The sequence below is a fragment of the Urocitellus parryii genome, chromosome 5, assembly GCF_045843805.1.
Source record: "Urocitellus parryii isolate mUroPar1 chromosome 5, mUroPar1.hap1, whole genome shotgun sequence".
In the NCBI taxonomy this organism is placed as follows: domain Eukaryota; kingdom Metazoa; phylum Chordata; class Mammalia; order Rodentia; family Sciuridae; genus Urocitellus; species Urocitellus parryii.
Genome location: NC_135535.1, coordinates 30,019,182 through 30,045,708, shown reverse-complemented (window position 1 = coordinate 30,045,708; position 26,527 = coordinate 30,019,182). Strand labels below are relative to the sequence as shown.

General features: G+C 35.6%; 1 protein-coding gene across 1 annotated transcript in view; it reads right to left on the bottom strand.

The window, feature by feature from the left end:
- Positions 1–26,527, bottom strand: part of Poc1b (POC1 centriolar protein B) — an 82,355-nt gene that overhangs the window by 4,381 nt on the left and 51,447 nt on the right. Inside the window, exons 10-11 of the mRNA XM_026397263.2 lie at positions 25,065–25,145; positions 994–1,212 (exon numbers count right to left, since the gene is read on the bottom strand). Coding sequence (XP_026253048.2) covers positions 994–1,212; positions 25,065–25,145 — 300 coding nt within the window. The remainder of the gene's footprint in view (positions 1–993; positions 1,213–25,064; positions 25,146–26,527) is intronic.

The window sequence follows — 26,527 nt, the reverse complement described above, 5'->3', positions numbered from 1 at the left end:
ATTAGCCTGAAAATACTGGTTAAGATTCCAAAATGGGAATGCAAAGCTAACACCCTGGAAAGAAAAACTGTATTCAAATAAGTAGCTTTGGAATGAGAGACTGCCCCATAGGACAGACAGAATGTTTTCAGAGTGAAAAACTGTAAACTGGCAATATTTCATATTAACCATTAATGTTTGTTCCAATTCATTTTTCTTATGGCCCTAAATATTTCTTTATGAGTGGCTCAACGTGAACAAACTGCATCACAAATTCTAAGGGCAAAAGATTACTGCCTATGGACTGGGGATGTGGCTCAAGCGGTAGCGCGCTCACCTGGCATGCGTGCGGCCCAGGTTCGATCCTCAGCACCACATACAAAGATGTTGTGTCCGCCAAAAACTAAAAAATAAATATTAAAAATTCTCTCTCTCTCTAAAAAAAAAAAAAAAAAAAAAAACCAGCACAATGATTCACTAAAAACATATCATTAAAAAAAAAAAAAAGATTAATGCCTAAAACCAAACACACTCATAGGCTCATAGCCTGAAGTACTGTTATTGTTCTTAATAACACACACTGCTTTTCTGGCCTCAGTATGTTTATGTATACATGTGTGTATGTGTTTGCACACACACATGCATTCATGCACATGATCTCTGAGCTTCTCCACATGATCTTACTTGTTACATGATTGCCACCTTGGGTATGCTTGCTAGTAAAAATTTCCTCCTGTTCCATTTTTTCTTTTTTTTTTTTTTTGCGGGAGGAGGGTAGCAGGCATTGAACTTGGGGGCACTCAACCACTGAGCCACATCCTCAGCCCTCTTTTGTATTTTATTTAGAGACAGGATATCCCTGAGTTCCTTAGCATCTTGATGTTATTGAGGCTGGCTTTAAACTCGTGATCCTCCTGCCTCAGCCTCCGATGTGCTATTCCATTGGTTTTGCAATCTGCTCTGACCAGGATTGCTTGGTGTATCTTACCTCTGAGGCAAAGCATGCCAACCCACCTGTGTCAAGACATTGAGCTGTTCCATGATGTGTTCTAAAGCGTCTGTCACAGCAAGCGGTATGCTTCTTTGGCTCTCGGAGGGAAAGTCACTAAATTCTTCTGTTTTATTTTTCACAGCTATTGCTGAACAGTCTGCTGACATTAAGGAAGGGTTCAAGAAATATCCACAGATATCTTCACCCTTGTCTGGCAGATTTCGACCACTATTTTCTGTTATCTTTAATGTCATAGAAAAGATAGGAAGAGTTATTTTTCCAAACTTTAAAATGATATCTGTATACAAAAGTTTTAAATATTCTTCCTTTAAAATTTCCAAGCTTAGGTTTAATAATTTATCCTCAATTATAATAAATTAAAGAAACTACAACAAGGATACAATGCTAACAGTGAACAGAAATATCACATCTTTCCTTGTCATTGAAAGACACTGTACATATGTCTGTCTGAAAGATCAAGTGTTATGCCATTAAAAAAAAAAAAAAAAAAAAAAAAACTGCTGCAAACTTGGGATTCAGCTCAATAGTAGAGTGCTTGCCAGCATGAGTCCCTCAGTTCAATCTCCAGTACCACAGTGGGGCAAAAAAATCTAAAATACCTGAGAGAGAATGACTTTTAGGGTATGAATAAATTCCATACCCTTTAAGCAATCCCATTATTATCATTTTGAACTACTCAACTTCATATGATAAAGAAAAGCTAAAACTGTACTGAAAATGTCCAGAAGAAAACCTGGTAGTCACAGATGCAAGAACAAGTTACTGTAGAGGACTTTTAATGCTATTCATTATCTGTACTCACAAGCATCTATGACCTACCATCTATTCATACCCTGAGCAGTGGATCTGGGAAGAGACATACAGCCCTTATGTTTATGTACATGGGCCCCCAGCCCCTGGGCTGGCAGCAAAGACTGGGATGAAAGCCATAGCAATGTAAAGGTAAGTATAGAAACACAAAGGACTCACCAGGAATTCCTCTCTCATGATCATAGCCTACAATCCTGATCCTAGGAAAGCACCTTATTCACTGGGGACAATATATGGTTGCCCATGCACACACTTTCTCACCCCAAAGTAAATAATTTCTGCTGAAAGAACAAACTTTTCTTTCTTCCTTGCTTCTTCTCTGTCTGCAATGAACATCTCTGGTACCCTAGCATGGCTGAGCCCTTTGCAGCCTCCATATCTCAGCATAATTGTCACATTTTCAGAAAAGTAATCTTGTCTACTCTAATAAAGCTGGACTATCTGTTTGCTAGCTGGGCATCCTGATGATTTCCTCAGTAACCGATCAGAGTTTACATTTATATATCTGTTCCTTGTTTACTGTCTTTTACAGTAGGATGTACCATGTCTACTACTCTCACAACTGTATCCCTTGGAGCTAGTATCATGTCTAGTACTTAAAAGAAACTTGAATGTCTTTTACATGCAGATTTTATCACTGTTCTCACAGATAAAAACCAAATTCTCTATAACCAAAGAGTTTTATTTACTTTTTAACACATATCACAATATACCTAAGTACATACACACATGGCCACAAATATCATGGGTCATACTGAAATCACAGCTCCAGCCCTTTGTGGAAAAAGGACTCAACCTAATTAACAAATCAATCTTCAATCTCTGGTGGTTTGTAGTCAAGGTGGTTAGTGAAGAAAGGGCAAAATGAAAATGGGGGCAAATGACTTAAGACCATAGACTGTCTAAACGATAAAAGAGCTCTAACGGCCTAAACAATAAACTTCTTGTTTGGAATCAGCCAGCAAATACATTGCTATCAAATGACTTATGGAGATGAACAAAAGATAGAGAACGGTAAAGGCTGAAAAAACCAGTACCAGATCTCCAACTGACAGTATCAGTCAGCCGACATATTTGTCTTTCTGTCTCTCAAAGGTACTGGGACCTGCATGTAAGCAGATTCTTTCCCACCAACTAACCCTGCCTTTGCATTGTTTGTACAGGGGAAGAGTGAGAGGCATGACTTGGGGAAGTTTCATTATTCTAATAAAATTAAGCCACTATATCACTATATTATAGTGATATCACTACACTCATAAAAAAGTTACTGGTGTTTAATTAACACTTTGGGCTGACAGAATTCCAGCAAATGAGTTGGTCCTATTTTAAAGTTGCTAGTATTCATTTTTTTTTCTCTTTTTGAGTACACATTCACTGAGCACCTACTTCACAGAGAGCACCTACCAGTTGTACCTGTGAGTGTGGTATCTTGCCTGCCCTCAAAGGATTCTCTACTGTGGGAGAGAACCAAGATAGAACAGAGCTAGATTCCCTCCCAGCACCTGCCACATCTCTGTCACTGCTGAGCAAGCAAAACAGACAATTGATGACTGGGCTACAATGAAGATTTGCAGTCCAAACTATTATTACTTATGTAATTAGCAAAGGAACATTCAACATATTGTGGCACTCAATTACTTCTCTGTATTCTCAAAATTCACCCATTATATATTTATTCCTTTTTCTCCTCTCTTCCTTCTAACCTTCCCACCCACCCACTGTCTGGACCAGTAAGTCAGAATTAATCACTGGTGCGACTTCACTTTGTTCATGCCATGAGTAGAACGTTTGTCACTTCTTGATGTATTTGTGTCTACATGTTGGCATTTCCTAGCAGATTGTGAACCCCTTTTGAGGGACAGAGTCATAACTTTATCATCTTTGCTCTCAGGTGTCTAGCACAGTATATGAGACAGTTCAGTTCACAGCATTTGTTGAACTGAATTCAATTGACTGTCCTACATGCGCTGAGCCATCCACATACAAAAAAAAAATATTAATAACATAGTATTTGGAGAGAAGTATAAACCCAAGGTAAAGCCAATGCTACTCTCTGCTAGAAATTCCTATCCTTAATGGCTTAGAGCACAATGATAGAGCAATGCATGCATCTATTACCTAATTACAAATCACTTCATGATTTTTGACTGCTAATAGCATATTTGATGGCTTCTGGTGGAATAACACAATGATTTTTCCAACAAATGTGAAGGCAAAAGAAAGCATTTCACTTGTAAAGACAACCAGTGACTTAACTTCAGATATATCTTTAATAAACTAATTAGAATATATCAGTTTTGTTTACAATCAACATTTCTAGATTTGCTTTCATTCTGTAAGTAGAGAACAAAACAGACAAAAGGCAGACGAGTCTATCTAAGAGTGGTCTTGACCCTTCTACTCAAAGTGAGTTTCCCATCATGGATGATTTTAATAGCCTAGGGATGGTCACTTGTCAGGGATATTGTGAGAAAAACACAAACATCAGATCAGGAAATTCAACTGAATGTCTTTTTGAGTCTACACCTAAGGAGCTGATTTTGCTTTCATTAGAACTTTACATAAAATCATATTATAGTAGAACCTTTTGGTATTTCCTTTTAATTGACATTGTTATATTTATCCCACGGTGATGCATGGGATTCTAGTTTACTTACTTATATTGCCAAAATAGTATTCTTCTGAATACTCCACAAACTATCCCTTCTACTGTTAATTAACAATGACTGCTATAGTGAGCACTTTTGTAAATGTCTTGGTATAAGACTTCTTGCTAGTGTGGTGCTGCAGTCTGGCTGGGCACAAATCACGAGCCACTGAAGCAGGAACAAACTCTGTTTCTGAACTCCACCAGCACACTCCACACACGCTCCCTGGGAACCCTCCCAAACGCCACTCGGCTCCTCCAGGAACCACCAACCGGAAATCCCTCCTCTGGTACGTCCCCAACCAATGAGAACTCTTCAGGAATCCCTGCGAGAGCTCAACCGGAACTCTTCAAGAACTCAAAAGTCATCATCTTAATGGCTTGCTGGGGTCACCTCTCAACCACTACTTCTGGCAAAAATGCCATGCGTCATCCCGACTTGGCTGTGGCCCTCAACAGTGTGGAATACCTAAATCATAGTTTTTATAATTATTGCTCAAATACTAGAATTAACCTCCTACTAGCAGAAGTCACTTTTATCTACAAAGTCAGAAATAATTGAGTATTATTACACATCAAATTTTAAAAAATTATGGGCAGAAAATCCCACCTAATGGCTTGAATTTCATTGTGCATTTCTTAGATTACCAGTAACTTGAACATATTTTATGTGCATATTGGTAACTATACTGTAAATTGCCTACTTAAATCTCCCACCCATGTTTCAACTGCTCTATTTCTCTCATTTCTAATTTGAGAGTTCTCTATATATTCTAGACAATGATACTTGTTCTTTATGTGTATGATACATTCCCTCCTCTGTGGTTTGTTTTCACTGTTATTTATGAAATTTTAAAGTACAAGTTTTGTTTTTAATGTAGCCAAACTTATCAAACATTTTCTTTATGATTTGTGTAATTTGTATTTCTTTTAAAAGAAACTTTTGCATACCCAGAATTCACATTGCCCCTTTTTTTTTTTTTTTGAGACTTTAAAGTATTACTTTTCACATTTAAGGCTTTAACCTATCAGGTATTGATTTTTTGTTTCTGGCTAAAAGTACCGCAAAGAATAGAATTTTAATTGATTATTATTTTTAAATGGATGATTGTCACAGCAACAATCAAGGAAGAGTGCATTTGGTCTTTCTCTACGGATCTGCAGTCACCTTCCACACAGCGACTGTCCACACCTGTGTGGTTCTGTTATATGCCTTCAGTCATGGATTCTTACTTTCTCTTTGCAATATCATACCTGGAGCTTAAGAAGTCTTCAACCTTCAGAACTACCCTGGACATTTTTTTTTTGGTTGTTGTTCTTTGCTTTGTCAAGTAAGTTATACAATTAACTTTTTAAGTTTTAAGTTTCATTAAACATATTACTGAGATGCTTATTGGTATTTTCTCAAATTTATAGACTTCTAAGAAGTAACACTTTTATGATGCCAAGCCTCTTTATAAAAACAGCTCCAAAAACATTGACTACTTGATAAATTTCATGTTATCCTGACACTCTGGTATCTTCTATATCTCAATTTTAATACGTGTGCTGCAAAATCAAACATTATATCACTAGCTTTTTATGCTAGAAAGTCAACCAAGTGAATAGTCAAAGAATGTCCTCCATAACTATCAGGTTTTTTTTTTTTTTTTTTTTTTTGGTACTAGGAATTGAACCTAGGAGCACTTTACTACTGAGCTACATTCCCAGCCCTTTTTATTATGAGACAAAAATCTCACTAAGTTGCCTAGGCTGACCTCGAACTTGAGATCCTCAGCCTCCTGAGCTGAGATTACAGGTTTGTCCCACCACACATGGCTCAAAATTTGTATTTCAAAAGGGTGCTGTGTTGCTGCAAAGGCTTTTTTATTTTTTCCTTTAGTACCTAGGGATTGAACTCAGAGACACTTAAACACTGAGCCACATCCCCAGTCCTTTTTATTTTGAGACAGGATCTCACTAAGTTGCTTAGGGCTTCACTAATTTGCTGTGGCTGGCCTCAAACTTATGATCCTCCTGCTCGATCTCCTGAGTTGCTAGAATTACAGGCAGCAACACTGCACCCAGCTCATTGCAAAGGCTTTCTGACTGAAGAATGACTTCAGACCCCTGAACTTTTAGCCTCGTAAACAGAACCAACCAATCACTTAAGAGCTTGCCCAAGCCAGACTACCCTATTAACCCAGAATTTTCCTACCTTGAGCAGAATGTGCAGGAGGTAGAAGTACTAAAGGACAATCACAGGAGGGAGGGGATGTTCTTTCTCTCCACCATCCACCTGTCTTCATTTTTATGAGACATAAACTTACCACAGAATCAGAAGTGTTACTTAGAATACATTTTTGAAAATTATTTTCCATGCTTGCTTATTCTTTAATATTATTACTTAGTCTTTCTTAAAGGTCCTATTTTCTGTTCCTCAAAACTCTTCAAGTGCCAAGTTCAAAAGAAGAGAGCTATGTGTTAAAGGTCATGATTTAATTTTTAAAAATTATATGGAGAAAGTAAATCATGCTTTGCTTGCTTAAGACTTCAACTTCCTTCTTGTACTTATTTTAATACTACAAAGAGGCAACTTTAAGGCATAAATTTATCCAACAAAGATACATTCAAAAAGCTGGCAAGCTGTATAGATCATCCTTTAGAGGACAAACATAACATTTGTTTATTGTTCTGTTCATCATCATGCATAATGTGAACATTCTAGCAGGATTAATGATAACTGTGGTTATGGAGTAACAGTAAAGTGCATTCACAGCTTGGTATCGAGTCAGTCTTCTGTCTATTTTTCATTAAGTCATTTAAAAACCAAAGAGCCAAAGCTTTCTGTGTGGATTCATTATACACACTTTATATTATGTTAGTTGACTTCAATTTATATCTATAAAACAATGATGTCTTTATTCATCTTTATAAAATAAATGAAATTTACCCCTCCTCCAAATCTCTATTACAATTCAATTTTGCTTGTTAAAGCAAATATTAATTCTTACTTGCATTTCTGTTATGATTATCTGTATAAATAGCATGATTATCTGTGACATTATATAATATGAAGGTTGTATAAATGGGATATCAAGTCACTCAGACTTGGCTTAAACCCTTTCTCTTTGGTGTATTAAGAGTACAACCTGGGACACATTACTTGACCTAAGCTTCAGTTTCCTTTTTGCAAAATGGAGATAATAATATTGGGTTACACTGCATGATTGTTTTCAGAAGGTAGGTAATGATTGAATCTACAATTGGCTTTCATTACCCATCATCATCAACATCAGTATCATCACATCTTGTCCTCCTTCCCCTGCACTGAAAGTCAAAATACTTTGACCTGTTGAGAGTCATAACTTCGGACATGCTGATGACATGCTAAGTATCTACATAAAGCTTACACACAGTGTAGTAAATAAAACTCTTGCTTTAAAGATGTTTCTATATCTATTAGGTTCCACATTTTAAAAATCTTTCATATATATATATTTTTTAAAGGGGGGCAAATTATTATTATTACTTTGAAATTTGATTACAAACAATTTTGTTGGCAGTAAAATTAGAGTAATTTTAAATTTGAATAATGGCTTATGTACCAAAACTCAGAAATTAAGTTTGGCAAAAATGGGAATAGTTTTCCAGTAATTACAGATCAGAAGGCAAAAATCAATTTTGGGGGGCTGGGGATATGGCTCAAGCGGTAGCGCGCTCGCCTGGCATGCCTGCGGCCCGGGTTCGATCCTCAGCACCACATACCAACAAAGATGTTGTGTCCGCCGAGAACTAAAAATAAATATTAAAAAAAAAATCAATTTTGGGAAACAGACAAAACCCATGTTTACAATGATTGTGCCACAGATTTAAACTTCAGTAGTGCATTAGATTTGAGAGTTGTTTCTTGGAAAAAAAAAAAATCTCAGTACTTTGTGCAAATAAATCAGTTTTCCATGTGCCTTAGCACACACTTAAAATTTCTCCACTGTATGTGTGTGTGTGTATATATATATATATATACACACACAAAACACTGACCACATTGGCAGGTCAAAATACATTTCTTGAATTAAATACTAAGCTATTTAAAGGCAGATAGGAATTTAATTAAATAGAACTATACTTAATAAATTCTGAGACATAAATAGTATTCTAAGTATACGTTTAAAATGAAAACTGCTGTTAACAAACCCCAAACAACAAGAAGAAAAAGAGTAAATGATTTCAATTTCTAGGCAGCTAACTAAAAAAATGTTTATAACACTTTGGAAAAAGAAACTTAGCAGGCAAAATTCAGATATTTATATAGAAATTTTGGTTCCATCATCTTAATGAATGAAAAATGATTTTCTGATAATTGCAAAGAAAGTCAATCTATCATTGAGCAGTTAGATATATAAATTTTATCTCAAATGTTTAATCCTTTGATAAAGACTAAAGATCATATAACAGGACACAGTTGAAAAACTATGGCATAAAAGTCTCCAGAAAAAAAACAGAATTCTTAAATGGCTCATGAGTAGAGTATCATCATATAACTGAAAATCAAATAATAACACTATGCTGCTTAATAGAGAGAGATTTTCCCTCCATACTTTATGTGTATGTTTGGAGGGGTGGGGGTACTGGATAATGAACACTGGGCCTCAAACATACCATGCAAGTATTCTCCTACTAAACTTTACATTCTATTTTGAGACCGTGTCTAAGTCGCTTAGGTTGGCCTTGAACTTGGGATTCTCCTGCCTCAAAAGCTTTTTGTATGTAAAAGGATGTGTTCTTTTCCTTTCTTATTTTGCTGGTGAAACCAAAGACAATAAAAATAATGACTTTGGCTATTTTTTAAAAAGACTATTTTCTTAACAATTACCATGGGGGAAAACAGCTCAGGGAAAAATGACATTTAAATACTAAATATAAACCTCAAAGAATTCTTTTCACAGATGCCAGGAGTCAGAAAGAATACGAACAGGAAAGCTATAGAATTATGACAATTTATCTTCATGCTCAAACTCAGATGAGTAAGCAGGAAGTTTCAACGAGGAAGTCACGACACAACCCAAAGCATGTTCATTATGCACAGCCGGTTGTAAACATAAGGAATTTCTTTCTATTTCATATTTCAGTCCCACGATTTACCAAGTTATCAGTATTATTCAAATAAGCAGTCGTATAATGATCTTCCTGATAAATAAGATGCAAATAATGTTTATCATAATCATCTCATTTACTGTGGAGTTTAGGAGTCATCATTTGGGATCCAATGGCCTGACTGATCATATAAAGATTCTTAACTCTCTAATGTCCAACTAGAAGCTCATATCCAAGCCTCATCTTTATCTCTTTCTTTCTTTTTGGGGGGTACCTGAAACTGAACTCAGGGGTGCTTAGCCACTAAACCACATTCCTAGCCTTTTTAAAAATATATTTTATTTTCAGAGAGGGTCTTGTTAAGTCGCTGAGGTTGGCTTTGAACTTGTGATCCCCCTGCCTCAGCCTCCCAATCTGCTGGCATTATAGGTGTGTGCCACTATGCCCGGCTCACTCTGTGTTAGCAAATTGTGCCATTATCTACTAGCAGCCCCAAATTTTGGGCATCTTCTAGACTCTTACTTCTCCTCCCATGTGTAATCAGAAAACAACTTTATGAACTTTCTCTTCATTATCTCATTTCCTATGTTATACTCTAGATCAGGCACTTACTACTTTGTATCTAGATTACTACCACAATATTCTAACTCTCTACTTCTCTGGTCTCCTTCCTTCAAACCCTTCTTTTTCACTAGAGTAATTGTTCAGAAATCCAAATTTCCTTGTCATGTTCCTGGTTTAAAATCCTTCTCAGGTTTTCCCAAAGTTCTTAAGGTAAATCCAAACACCTTCAAATGGTATTCAAGATATTCATGTTTCATCTTCATCTTCTCTCTCCTGTCTCATCTCTTGCTATTCCTTAACTCCACTGAGTGCTGGGGCCAACAGGAAATGTCCACGGTTCTCTGCGTTCATTCCCCTCTCTTTGTCTTTGCACTTTCTGAATGCTTTCTGTTCCCCTCATTACAGGCAAATTCTTACAGAATCAGCTTTTGTATCAGACCAGTGAGGTCTGGGATGCTTTCTGTCCCTCACCCTCATTCTCCAGAGCTCATGCATGTACCCCCAAACACATCACACCTTTTCCTTATTTAATTACTCCACTAATTAGTCTCATAGCAATTTAAGCATATATCACTATTATTGGATTTATTTATTCTAGCTGATTCCTTAGCTCACCCCTTCTCCCTTCAAAAGGTTACCAATAGGGCAGAGTTTTTAGCTCGGTGGTAGAGTGCTCATTTAGCAAGCATGAGGCACTGGATTTGATCCTCAGCACCACATAGAAATAAAATAAATATATTGTGTTCACTTGAAAGTAAAAAAAAAATTTCTTTTTCTTTTTTTTTTTTTAAGATTACCAATAGCTAATGCTGGGGATACTTGCCTATAATCCCAGCTATTCCCAAGGCTGAAGAAGGAGGATCATAAGTTCACAGTAAGCTTGGACAACTTAAAGAGTCCCTGTCTCAAAACAAAATAAACATCTGGGGATGTAGTCCATAAGTAGAATGCTCCTGAGTTCAATCTCTAGTACTGTGCCAGAAACAAACAAACAAAAAGTTACTAATAATCTTGGCTAAATTCAACAAGAGTTTTTCAATCCTTCTCTGGACTTTGAATCATGTTGACTTTTACCATTTCTTCTCCCTTGGCTGCCATGACACCATGCTCTCTGGTTTCCCAGCTTCTTCCTATCCTTTCTCTGACTCCTTTGAAAACTTATCCTGTTTTATCATACTGTTTAATTTAAATTCCTCCAGGTCCAATCCTAAATATTTTTTAAAAATAATTTTATTAATACACATATTTTTAGATGACACATAGCAAATCACACATTTGTGTAGCATTTCAATGCATGTATACAATGTACAGTCAGATTGAAGTTAATTGTATCTATTTCATGAGACATATATCATTTATGTTGCTAAACCCTCTTTCTTACCCTGTACTCTCAATCTCATCTAAGCCTGGTGCTTTCATTACCACATACCTGCAGAATACTCTCATTTTTTTTTTTTCCAGTCTAGATCTTTCCCTTAAGCTCCAGATATGTGTGCATTGTGACATACCTACTATGTACTCCTGGATATTTCAAAGACATATACAACTCAACATGGTCCAAATTGAAACTCATGATGGGAAATTTTGGAAACCACCTACATTGATGTGAATGGTACATCACTGTCCAAGGTAGAAATTTAAGAATTATCCTTAATAATCCTCCTTTCCCTCCAATTCACTACAAATCTTATTATACCACACACACACACACATATATATATATATAAATATATATATATATCTGTTAAATGAATTCCATTCTCTTGATCTCCACTAAAATAATCCTAATTCCAGTTATCTTCAGTTTTTGTCTGGACTACTGACTTTAATTCTGAACTGGTTTCCACTAGTCTATTTTGTTGCTGGGAAGATATTTTCAAGCTGAAAAGAACCAAATGGTTAAAAGGCCTGTATGCCTGGTCGCTACAAGCTTTTCCAGGCTGGCTCACTATAATGTCCTGTCCATCCCTGGGCCCAATTCCTAGACCATGCCAAGCAGTACAGCCTTTGCATGCCTGTCTTCTCTAATGAGAACTTTCTAATACTTCCAATCCTCTTATTTCAACACTATGGAAGCTTGAGATTAGCACTTCTCCTAACTTTAATATACATGAATCACCTGGGGAATCTTACTAAAATGCAGGTATCTTGTGGTTGGGTCTGGTGTGGGACTTGAAAATCTACATTTTTTACTAAGTTTCCAGGTGGTGCTCTAGCAAACAGGTCACATTTGGAGTAGCAAGGTTTTAGATCTCAGCTGTATCCCCCCTCACAGGGAACCTTTTTCGGAGCCCACCTGATGCACTCTAGTGATTATTAGTCAGTCCTTCAATTTATATTCTCCATATACCAGATGAGCCTTCATGATGGCTTTTGCAAATTACATCAGCCCACTCACAGTCTCCCCACCCCCACTCTGACCTAGAGTCTGGCACGTTTGTTTTTCACAAGTGAGCAGTGTCCACTGAGCTGGCCCCTGACTTAGGCTGAGTCACTTTCCTTCATGATGCTGACACCACAAAGTCCATGTCCTGAGCTTTGCTCCTACAGAAACCCAGATCATCTCTTGGTAGCATTCTGAGTGTATTTCTTTTTTTGCCAAGATACACTTTTTGGGGTTGAAAGTGTAATGGGCAGAAGAGTAATTGATTCCCTATGTACAGTCTTTCCAGTCTAACCAGCTGGTTGGCCTCAATCTCCATGTAGCAGTCTATGAGTACTCTAGATTCTCTTGTGCTAGGTATATAAGAAACAGAGGAAATAAGCAAATGCCAACTATTGTGGTCAAATACAAATCTCCTCCCCTGAGGTGGAAAACAGTTCAGGAAAGAATGGCGGCAAGAGGGGATATACAAATTTTTAGTACATCATTTTTTCCCCCTTTAAAAAACTGTTTAAATCCTTAAAAATTATCATTTTCCTTACATTCAGGGAAATCTGACTAAAAATACAGTAAAAAAATTACCTGAGTTAATGGTTGGACATAATAGCAAGAGCGATTGTATGAAAGATATAATGGGTAGTAGTGGGGAGATAGAACGAAAGAGCAATTAAGCACAAACCACACGACAGGCAGAAGCAATATTACTGTTGCCAAGAGAACCGCCTGGAAAGAGTGCTAAAGTAGAAACTAAAAATAAGCAAATATATTCACAAACATGGTCATAGGGATGTAAAACCTGTGACTGTCATTTCCTTTGACTAATAAATACATAAAAATAATCATAGCACTTAGCAGAGATAAACATATCTTAACAATTAAATATTCATAATATAATATCTGTTCTCTAAATCAACAGTTTCAAGTACTCTTGTTGTGAGTAACAGTTTATTTTAAAATTAAAACTTTTTTCCCTAGTCTATGTGGTAAACCTGTCCACATACTCAATTAAAACAAATTTTAAAGACAATCATATGCTTAAATTTTCTTATGTCATTGAATTGTATATGAGACATAGATTGCTTTTCCCACAGGCGAGTTGAGAAGGCTAGGATCCTTAATACATCAGTGCCACAAATGTATAAACAGCCATGTATTTATTACTGTTGTAATTCACAAAACACTTTATAGAAATAATTTCTATAAAAGGAAAGAACAAAATAAAATTAAAATAGTGTTAACATCTTAAATTTCTTTTAGTAATTTTATCAGCTACTCAAATGTACAAAAATTATATAGAATTTTCTAAAAGTACAAACAGGAAGAGCACATTTCTTAAATTTCTCAGACTTCAACTGATATTCCAAAGCACACAATTGTCTTCCCTTAATCTTAATAAAAAATTTACAATTCTATTTAAAAACAAAGAATTATTTTAATTATGTAACATTCTGAAATTTTATTAAATCATTATCTTCAGAATGTATATTTCTAAATTTAGAATATCATGGCACTTCGCCTGATGCTGGATTTAAAATAAGTTTAAATTTTATAGCAATATTACCCTTAGAGAATGGGAAAAGTAGGTTAAAAATTATTTCACTGAACCTGAAGTTTCAAATAGAAGAACTGCCCAAGTGAACTACAAAATTTCTTTCAAAGTTCCAAATAGGACAAGGCATTACACTGTAACACACACAGTTCTGCCACATAATCAGTCCAAGACATGTAAACTGAGACTGAGAAGCTGTGAACATGGAGCCTGGGTCCATTGGAAAAATGGCCACTCATGCTCTGACCAATAGAAACAGCCAGGAAGAGAAAGGCTGGAATAAATAGCCTGAATTCTGCAAACAGTTACATAATTGTAAAAGCACTTCAAATCACTAGGGGAAAAAACCCAAAACAAAAACAACCAAAATATTATGGGTTTAGGCATGCTTTTGAGTCCTGCCCACAAGATTTCCAAAACAATAAGCTGGGGATATTTACCAAGAAAACATACCTCTGTTTAAAAATAAAAACCAATGGAAAATAGGGTTAACTTTATAAAAATCACACTAACTAAATCTGATGTAAACTAATATTTTCATCTACTCCATACAGGAAATATACCTGCACCCACCAGAACTTACAGCAATAACACCACCAAATAAAACTTAAATACACACACGTTCCTGCCACATAGAATTTCCTCTTCTAAAAACTGAACAAACAAAAATGAAACGCCGAATGTCTTCTCTGATATAAGGAGAAGACTCAAAATGGGGTAGGGAGGAAGAGCATGAGAAGAAGATTACCACTAAATAGGGAAGAGAGGTGGGAGGGAATGGGAGGGAGAAGGGGAATTGCATGGATGATGGAAAGAGACCCTCATTGTTATATAAAATACATGTATGATGTTGTGAGGGGAAAAAATAAATGTGTCACATTAGATTGGGTAGAGAAAAGTGATGGGAGGGGAGGGGAAAGGAAGGAGGGATAGGAAGGGCAGCAGAATAAAACAGACACTAGTATTGCTGTATGTATATACGTGTCTGTATGACCAATGCGATTCTGCAACCTGTACATTTGGAAAAATGAGAAATTATACCCCATTTGATTCAAAATGTATGATATGTCAAGACCATTGTATTTTCATGCGCAACTAATAAAAAAATAAATAAAATAAAATTAGTGATGGACAGGGGTGGGAAGCCAGGGGAACTACTAGAAGAGTAACAAATAAGCCTGCCAACATAGGTAAAGTCATTTTATCATTATGATATAGATTAAAGATGTGATCAATTAAATAATTATTCATATCAGGAAGCTATATCCATGTATCTGGCTTGAGTACCTGTAAGAAACATGCCAAATGGCACATCTTGCGGAATATCAATAAGAGACAATATCTTATACACAGTTGTTTTTTTTTTTTTTTTTTTTTTAATGAGAATTTTAACACTATGCTAAAGATCTGTGCCCACTAAAGTACAGTGCATGTCTAGGGCTTACCTACTTGGCAAATGGGAGTAGGCAAAATGTAAAATCTCAAGCCTCAAGACAAATAACTTACTAGCGATGACTTTGGGGCTGGTTTCCCCACTTGTCTCCTCACTAGAAGTCCTTAGCACTCCTTCTTTCTTTCTTTTTCTCCTGTACTGTGCATGCCTCTTTAGCCACTGTACTATAGTGAAGAAATATTTACTTGGGTTAAACCACATTGACCAGGGCAAATGACAAGGGCAAGTGGCAAGGCATGTATGCAGACTGGGTGTCTTTACCTGTTTGGTGGGGACCGTCAGTTAACCTTGATGCTAGTCAGATCCAGGCCTTGCTTGCCTTCCTTACTTCCTCACTTCTGGAAAGGGTGCCCAACCTCTTGAAGGCTAAATTATAGAGTGAGAGAATCTGCGTGCATGTTCAAGTGAGGAGGTAAAATGCTAAGTAGAATATGAAAAATGGTGGCTATTTCTATGGGAACCACAGGTATGTGATGAGAATGTTCCTAAATCTGATGCAGTAAAACTTAAAAAGACTGATCTATATGCTACATTCCTGGATGAGCAACTCAAGATGGTAAACTGGGCAGTTATCCTTAAATTATTTTATAAGTCTAATGACAAGCCAATCAATATTTCAATGGAATGTTTTTTGAGAATGGAATATTTCTCAAGTTCACATAGATAAATAAAGGGCAAAAATATTTTAAAATTGAAGGCAAAACTGCATATTTTAAAGAAATATTCTAAAGCTACAACAATTAACAATGTCTAAGAATGGATCAAGGACAAACAGAATAATAAGATGGCAGACAGTCTCCAATAGTATATAATGTATAATGAAGGTAATTCACATTGGAATTTAAGATTTTATTGTGGGCTGGGGATGTGGCTCAAGCGGTAGCACGCTCGCCTGGCATGTGCGGGGCGCTGGGTTCGATCCTCAGCACCACATAAAAATAAAATAAAGATGTTGTATCCACCAAAAACTAAAAAATAAATATTAAAAAATTCTCTCTCTCTCTCTCTTAAAAAAAAGATTTTATTGTTAAAAGTAAATTCTTAAAAAGAATACCTAAGGTATGTTTGGGATTTAGGAAGGGACTTTCTTTGCATAGAAACAAAATATATTGTTTTCAAATAGTTAATGCAGATAAATCTATCAATGTTCAGAAACAAAATTCAAATAGAAATGACAAACAAGAAAAACATATTTGTAGAATATGGCCAACGGTTAATGCTTTGAATTAAAATGACTTGAAGATCAAATCTTTAAATGCACAATGCAATAGGAAAATGAGAAAAGTTAAAATTGCCAAGTAACTAAAAAAAATGGGATTCACTTGATACTATTTCTTACTAAGCTTTTGAAACTTTTAAAGTACATTTAATAATAAAAATTAAATACAATGCCTAGTATATTTAAAAGTGTAGGAAATAGAAAATTTCATGTGGTACTAGTAGGAATCAATATTTATTTGCTCATTCTAAAGTGGAGTTTGCCTTATAAAGCTTTTTAAAAAAATGCCTACCTGTAATACAGAATATGTCTCTTGACTCCAAATTTACTCTACCAGTCTCTGTTCTGTGTCACAGAGACTTCTCCTGTCATTTGGTTTCCTATCAGAATCTGCCAATGGGAGGTATGAGATGGAGACCAGAGGCCAGAGAAGAGAGGGGAGATTTGCTTCTCCCTGTCTGATTGCTGTTTCCCTCAGCCCCTTCCTGCAGCAGCTCTTAACACCCTGGATATTCCAGCATTACCTGGCTGCTGCCCCTTGTACATTTGGTTTCAGTTCCATAGAGTCTGAGTTTGTGGGACCAGAGGACAAGGCCTCTTGTCCTAGTTTCTAGACTCTAATAACCCCCACCTCTTCCTGGAAGACTACATTTCAAAAGTTAATAATGGTTGTCTCCTGACAATACTTTTTTTTTTTTTTCATTTTGTAAGAGGATATGTGTATGTGTTCTCATTTTTAAAATTAGCATTTATTCTTTGTAGAATTAAGGAAGTTACTTCCTCAGAAACATAACACACAGTAGTTAAAAGCACATATTCCAAAAACAAATAGAGTTCAAAACCCAGCACTGTTACTTATTGGCTAGATGAATTTGGACAAATTCCAATGCCCGGGTAGTAGAGGAATTCCACTGAATGATTAAACACACTTTCTCTTTAGAAAATTGTTATATACTTTTTTTTTCATATGATGGTATATATATTCATATGTATGGGGTATTTTTACCTGTGACATAGGGAAATACAGTTTTTGTTTTCTTTAATTTTTGATTTTGAAATAATTGCCTATCTAGGTAATTTTTTTTTTCCTGAATCTTTTGAGAAGTTGCAGACACCATGCCCATTAACCTCATATACTACAGTGGGTATGTGCTCAGGACCAGACCATTCCCTTACATAATCATGGTATGATTATGAAAATAAGGAAATTTAATATGATACTACTCTTCCATCTATATTAACTTTTTTGCCACTTATTTGGATAATATCCTGCAAAACATTTTTTCCATTAGTCCAGAGTCAATTTCCAATGCATTTAGTTGTCTTTAAACAAAGAATGAGGTATACACTATTCCATCTGTTACTATTACTTACTAATAAGTAATAAGCTTAGAAGTTTGTAAAAACAGGGAGAAGAGATAGTAAATGCATGAAACAAGTACCTCCCTGGGGCCAGGAAACTAAACAAAAAGGTTGGAGGGCCCTTGCTGAACTGAAATGGTTTGTTCACAAGGAGGAAAGAGGAATGTTCATTAAAAAGACATTCTGAAAAGGAAAAGGAAATGCCTGGCATTCCTTCTTCATCTCCTCTTCAATTTAAAACAAACAAGGAACTCTTATGTGCTCTAGCAAAATACTCCAAAGAAATACATAAAAAGCAAAAGAATTTTGTCATCATAAACACTGAAACCTACACCAAAATTCTATAGTGGTTCAGAAAAGCATATGATTCCCAACTGCTATGTATAAAGCTCTAATAAAAAAGAGTACATATGGGCTGGGGATGTGGCTCAAGCGGTAGCGCGCTCGCCTTGCATGCGTGCGACCCCGGGTTCGATCCTCAGCACCACATACCAACAAAGATGTTGTGTCCGCCGAGAACTAAAAAATAAATATTAAAAATTCTCTCTCTCTCTCTCTCTCTCTCTCTCTCCTCTCTCACTCTCTCTTTAAAAAAAAAAAAAAAAAGAGTACATATGATTATAAAACCTGAGTTTTCTAGTGGTCACATCATCTTAAGTGAATGAAAATCAAAATACTGTTGGAATTAGGAAAAAATAGGAAATTAAGTTATTTTAAAACATTCATTAAATGTAAAAGTCACTTTGAGTCAACCTAAATTTTGTTAAAATTTTAACATAGTTTTATTTGTGTTTGAGAATGTATGATGTTTTCATAGTATGATGGCTTCTACTGATGTCTGACTGTCTTAGAAAGCAAAAGAAAGGAAATTGAAAAAGACAGAAGGGCTGAGGCAAGGACCAGCACTGGGCCTTAAGAGCCAATTAACCAAGATGATAAAGTTTTAATTTCTCTGAAGCCCTAATATATTTTACATAACTTGACTTCATAAAGCACAAAGAACTGACTGAAAGTTTGTTTAGTAGAATTGCGGAGTATTTCTACCAGATAATTTAATTTACTCTCAAGTGGCCAAATGAAAAAGGAGCAGCCAATCCGCTTCACCATCTACACAGTACCAAACAATTAAAAACCAGCCGGGCAAAGAACACAAGAGCTGAAAGCTAAGTTCACACCTTTTCCTGAAACTCCAACAGCCCACAAATGGCATTTGACTCCCTAGTGAACTGTGCTCTGGGTCAGCAGGAAGCTCTTGCGCTGATGGTCCGGGAGACAGCACTTTCCAGAGTGCCACCCTCATAATTTCCTGTGTGAAAAGCTCACTGCTGTTCTTGCATTCCTCAGGTTGCATTTCTTCTCATCTCAGAGGATGTTGCTCTTCCACAGGAAGAGGAAGGAACCAGTTGTTGCTGGATGTGTGGGCTGAGAGCTGTCGGGCATTTTCAGCATGCCTCAGTCTCAGCTGTGGGAACCCGGGATGTGGCTTAGATTCCCAGGCCTGGAACCCTCACTATTGCTGAGGCAGTCAAGAGTTACAGTTTAGAAATATAGGGTGTCTCAGGAAGTTGGAAGGCAGAAATACTACCCGAAACTTCAACACCTCCAGTTCTCAGATGTGTGCTAATTTTCTAAAGGAAATTGAAAAAAGTATTTATTCTGTTGGACTTCCAAATAACAGGTTTATAAAATCCTTTTGGATAGTTTCTTTCTTTTCTTTTCTTTTTTTTTAAAAAAAACACCTTTCATATAGAGAAGCTTAAGTTCTAAATCATTTTTGTCAGCAGGAATGAGGACCAGTCCCACTACATAAAGTATTTGTTAACTAGATAATTTTTAAAAATTGAATTCATATAAAATTTTTGGTAAATTCATAAGTTTTCTTTCCCTGTGACTCTGAAACTTAAAGGGAAAGAAACTCAAATTAGTAAATGTTTCAGTGAATCTTAATTAAACATTTAGGACTTAGTTATTGTCATCACTTTTATTAAAGAGCACATTTAATTTGGAGGAAAAAAAAGAAAGCCTCTGATCCATTGCTTATTTCTGTTTCGGTATCACTAACTTTATAAATTTTACAGCTAGCCTCAGCTACACACATCTCTTTGAAAAAAGGTGCCATGTTCCTTTAATGAATTTGACAATTTTAGTTGTTATTGTTGAAATTTCAAGCATGTTTTTTTTTTTAAAGGTCAGCCTTGCATTCACAACTGTTGGTAGTTTTTATAATATATGTGCTTCAAAAGCAAGGATCTAACCCATCCCTAATATTTTATTTCATCTATTTTAAAGATTGTACCTGAGGAAATATTAAATGTGTTTTCTATTTCCAAATGGCAGGAGAGCTATGAAATGTATTTTTCCTTACTTACTTCTGTTAATGTCATGTATATTCTAATTTTTAAATGCCTTTGACAATTACTTCATATCTTTTAATTTCAAAAGGCCATATTTTTAGACTATTTCTTAAATCTTCTAAGAATTCCTTTATCCCGTCAAGTATCTTAGTACATAACATTTAACTTTTTGAACTAATGCATAAAAAATTAATGGCATATTTACTATCATTTGAAGTTATAAAACTAACATTCCCTTAGTGAAAGAGGATAAATTGAGGGAGGCACCAACTAGTGAGTCCAAAGGCCTGGATCTTACAAATGCCTAACCCACACAGTAACAGGGGCAGGAGAAAGATAGTACAGGACCACTGACCCAATGCTTGAAGATACCATAAAAATGCCTGTTTCCCAAAGCTTACTAAGTGGCCACAGAGTTACAAACATACTTAGTTTTAGAATTCATTGTGCACTAAATTTATAAATCAGTGTAGCCTTATAAGCTGTTACAATGTTTAAAAACTTTAAAAAGAATCTTATCTACCTCAAATTTAAATGTCTCTATGTAAATTCAGGAAAGTTAGCATATGGAAAAGTATAGAATTCAGGAGGTTTGTATAGCATGATTTTTATGAACTTTCCTAGAAAAATAAAGGGGAAATCTAGGGACGATAAATTGCATATCATATGCCATTTTATACTTTTAAAGTTATAAATTTTAGTTTTGAGACATTTAAGTTTGCATACACTGTGTTCTTTCAAGTAAGTATTTCCAAATCTTTGCTTACATAAGCAGTTAGGAACTGAAATAACTGAACTAGTTACGCAATGTTGTCTGGTAACCAGGATGCACTGTTGCCACAACATCCATGGACGGATTCTCTCTGTATCTGCAAGTCTGCTCTTTGTGTGTCCATACAGTTTGTCGATACATTAATATTTTTCAGGCAGCATATACCACACAATGATCTCCATGAAAGTGAATGACCTTTTCTCCCTAAAAAATAGGCCACTGCCAAAATCTTTCCAAAATAGAAATTTTGCTGAAAAATGTAAATCTAAATGTCATTTAGGAAGGGGTGTATATCCCGAAGTCACGGAAAAGGCAGAATGTCTCTTGCACCGACTTAGTTGATTGCTTTTCCTGATCCTACAACTGAGGACAGGAAAACCACGATTCTTTCTCTCCCAGCAGCCTCTTTGCCAAAACGAAGCAGAGCCAGGAGATATTCTCAGCTACCCTGAGATTACTTAGGGCTACACCTTGCTGTCCTTGCGGAAAGGAGATAGGGAATCCCACAACCGACAACCAATCTGTCAGGAAATCCTCTTGGCTCTGCCTTCAAAATATATCCCGAATCAGATCCTTTATCACCACCTCCTCTCTGCAACCACTCTGGGTCAAGCTGCTTTGGCTTCTTGTCTGATTATTCTATTAACTTCTTCATGAGTCACCTATCCCTCCATCACCACCTGCAGCCTCCTGTTCTCACACAGCAGCCATAGTGAACCTGTTAAGGTATAAGTCAAATATGTTTCTCTTCTACAGAAAACCCTCTGGTAGCTCCTGTATCACTCTAGGTCTGGCCTTCTATCATTGTTCCCGCTCACCTGGAGTGCTGTTCCCAGATACCCACTCTACTCACTCTCTTCATGCCTGTAGTTCTTTACTTAAATGTCACCTGTCATATACATCCTGGCCTGCCCATGCTTCTGAAACTGCAGTCCTCTTCCCATCTGCCTTTAGTACGTTTTTTACCTTTATGTTTTTCTGGTCCACTATATTTATAAAGTTTGTTTGTTTATTTATTTTTTGATTAGTAAACTGCTTCTTTCCTGACTAGAACTCTAGGGCAGGTATCTTTGTTTTGTTCCTTTCTTTAAAGAACAGAACTGTTACTTAATAAATATTTATTGATAAGTGTAGATGTACATGAATGGGTATCCTTCCTGGGTTTTACCACATCTGCCATTTGTTGAGGTAGCAACATAAAGACCCCAAACTGGACTGACACACCTTTATGACCATGGTACATATTTTCATTTTCTTTGGAGGCATCTACTTTTAATGAATGAGTCAGGTCAGGGACTTACCACAATTTTCTTCTATAAAAGTCCTCCCATTTCCTCTAGTCCAATAATGACCTCTTCTGAATACTCCCACAGCAATCATTCTCTGACAATCATGTACTGTTGGCACCAAGTGTCTTGAAAGTGACTTATTTCCTACATGATTATTTCTACCTGGCTAGGTTGCATGCTTCTTGAGTTCAGGCAACCATCTTAACACTTTCCTTAGCATCTCAGGTAATGTCTTCATGCAGTACGTTTTTATTTTGATAATGGAATAACAATGCATTGTAGATCATTGAATTTTTCATTCTATAATGTAGGACTCCAATGTATTATAAATAATCAATTGGACCTGAAATACTATTCCTAATTCTAAAGAAAAGTATATACATTACATTCACACTCTGCACAGCTGCCGGGATAGAGATAAGAACACTGTGTCAGCTCTTTAAGAACAGTCTGGTGCTTTGACAATCAAAGGAAGAGTAAGATTATCAACTTCATTTTGCTCATTTGTATGACAAACTATTAAAATTAATACATCAAAACTTAGAAAACAATTTACCCAAAGCTAACAAATTGCAATAGTCCTAGAGTATTTCCAAATAATTTACAGTAAGTTAAAAAAGAACCGCCACAACTTCTCTTGGGCCAGGATTGTAGCTGTGTGCTTAATCCCCAGCAGCATAAAAAATAAACAAAAAATAAAAAAACAAAACTACTTCATTTTCATCCATTTTGGGAGAGAATAAAGAAGGAGCCTGGGATATTCCATGAAGTCAAATCAATGCTAATGCTAAATGCCCCAGTATAATTTGTGTGTGTGTGTGTGTGGGGGGGTGTCCTGGGATTGAACCCAGGACCCTGTATTTTCTAGACATACTCTGCCACCCAGCTACATTCCTACTCATTTTATCTTTTATTTTGAGACAGGATCTTGCTAAGTCACCCAGTCTGGCCTTGATTTTGTAATCCTCCTGCCTCGGCCTCCTGAGTAGCTGGGGATCACAGGTGTGTGCCTCCAGGTCCAGCTAAAGATTACCTTTTTATGTCCTATCTTAATGAAATGAACTTCTAAGGAAAATTTTCCAGTCTACAAAAACCAAACAAACCCTCAAAAGAAATAGTAATCACAACAACAAAAACTATCTATAGACACTGTTTTTATTGTTGTTTGTTTTTTTGGTTTCCAATATTTCTCTGGATTTTTAAATTAAATCACATACCAAGTTTATGCCAAAAATATTTAGTACAATTGTGCTCCATGTGAAAGCAGAAAAAAAAAATTCTTTTATAGATATGTCTGATTTGTTTTTCAGAAGCAAAAGAAAAACAGTCAATGGATACAGAACACTACAGATCAAGAATTACTTCTAGTACATTAATGGGAAGGCAAACATTTAAAAAATTAATCTCACTTGTCAATTTATGTGTCTTTCAGTGAAATTCACATATGTACGGTAATATTATCCCTTCTGTGGATAATCACACTCTGTTTTATAAGAGAACTTCTAAACTTGTCATGTGCTTGTTATTCAAACTAGTCTTCTCAAAGTCTCACATATACCACATTCCCTGAGTTAGGGTACTAAGATGTAGACTAGTTGACTTTGGCACTGTTTATTTCCGGGTGGCAGTTTTGCCCACCTCCCTAGCACACTGCCTATCAAGAACATCTGCATTCCTCGGGTCCTGAGGACCTGCAAAGCTGAAAGAGTACTTAGAAGACCCTTGAATGATTAGAATGTTTTCTGGTATAAGATAGAGTCTATAAAATGGATTGGTAATCCAAAGAATTCCTCTACAGAAATGACCATTCTTGAGATCTACTGGAGAGTTTGCCATGCTATAGTGTCAGGAATTTCTGTTTGTTTACTTGTTTAGTCTTGTTTCCTCTTTTGGCCACACACTGAAAATTTATCCCAAATATTTAACAACATTGACATCATAACAGCAGTGTCACCAAAGGCCATGCTGCTTTTCCCATTTGTTCTTAACACCAGTTTTGTACTAACTAGCAGGATTGACTGTGGCAATAATTTGCCTCAAAAAGATTAAGCTGACTTCTAAATTGAAAGGCTCAAACTTTCAATCTTTGGAGCCTTTGGACAAAATGAATAAGTTCCAAGAATTAGATATATTTAGTTTCTGGATAATACAACGAGAGATTAATAAAACAAAATGACTGCTATTCCTATAGCTTCTAAGGAAAAGTCTAGAAGTAAGTTTAGCACATCTGGAAACAAAGTGGGGGATATGTTCTGCCACAGCAAGTGAAATGTCACCTTAATAGGTAACTATGCAGGTACCTGTTACTATGCAGTAATAAGTAACTGCATGGTTCCTTAATAGGTAACCAACTAGACAGAGCACAAGGCCTTTGAGGTAAAAGCTATTCTGAAAATTGGCACTTCTCCCCCTTGTGGCTGTTGAGATACATTGTACATGTGACTTTTTGTACAAAACTGTTCTAGGTTAAAATGTTAGGCTACTTAGCCCACATTTTATCCTCTCCCTTATATACTTTTTAAGGATACAGATTGTGTCAAATGATTAAATTCCACTTAACTGTAAAACAAACAGACAAATAAACAAAAAACTTACTGTGGTAGAATCAAAAGAAAGGACGTCCACAACAGGGGGAGTAGAAATCTGCAAATCGATTACCTCAAGCTTTGGATTAATCTGTGCATATACATAAAAAAGTTAATATGAATTTTTTTGATACCACAAGAAACTGGATGCTATTTGTACAGAAACTGGATACATACAACGTTTGTAAAATAGTAGTCTACCAAATCTATCCATTAAAAAAAGACTATTAAAAAGTTGAATTTATCTCAGGAACACAAGGTAATTTTTACATTAGAAATCAATGTAATTCACCTATAAGGGAATATTAAAAGTAAAATAAAATGACCCACCTCAAAAAGATGCAGAAAAAATCCTAGTCTGTTCATTATGATAAGAAATGAAATAAAATATTAAGATATAAGAATTTTAAAAGATTAAATAAATTTTCACTGATATATAAAATTACTACCTAGGAAGAAATCCCAAAAGAATCTATTGCTAAATCATTGAAACTAGTAAGAGAATTTTACAAAACCACTAGTCCCCAAATCATGATACAAAGATCAGCTGCATTTCTGCATTCAAGCATACAATTAGAAAACATGACATTTAAAAAGACACCATTTATGATAACATAAACATTTTAAAATATATCAGAATAAATATTCAAAAATATAAGACCTTATGGGGGAAAAATGAATAAAACTTATATTGACATTAAAGAAGAGTCAAATAAATACAAAGCTATGCTATAAAGAGTTTAGAAATATATATGGGAAATAAATTTAGTGAGAGACAATTGGGAATATAAGAGAGGACAGAGGATTTATACTTGAGAAAAACAGGTCACTGTATGAATCCCTAAGTAATACTACTATAAAGGCAGGCAGTGAATAAATCAGAAAACTAATTGTTATGCTAAAGCTATAAAACAAGTAAAAAAATATTTTTGTAAAGACAGGCTGAGAAAATCATCTTAAAAACTGAAAAAGCAAAACCATAAAGAAAAAAATGGATGTGGTTATATAAAAAATCAGGATTTCTGCTTAACAATGGACACCACAAAGTTAACAATCAGATAATAAAGGAGGAGATATTATGATGCCTAAAATGGAAAAAGGATAAATATCCAAAATACACAAATCTACAAACAAATCAATGTGAAAAATGGCTATACCCTAAGAAAAAATATCGAAGTAAAAATGTAACAGTTAATCAGCATATGAAGAGATGCTCAGAAATATTAGTAATGAGAAAATTAAAGAAAAATAAAATTAAAGGAAAATACCAGTTAACACCTATCAGATTACAAAAACTAGAAAATTCAATGATATCAACTTTGTTTTTAATATTGTTTAAATGTCTTAAACCCAAAAAACTAGAAATACCTCAAATGTCTGTTAATAGTAAAATAGATTATGGGGATTACTATTGTGGCAAACTAACTGCAAGACTACACAGCAAAAAATGAATGAAAAAAACTCTGTACAACA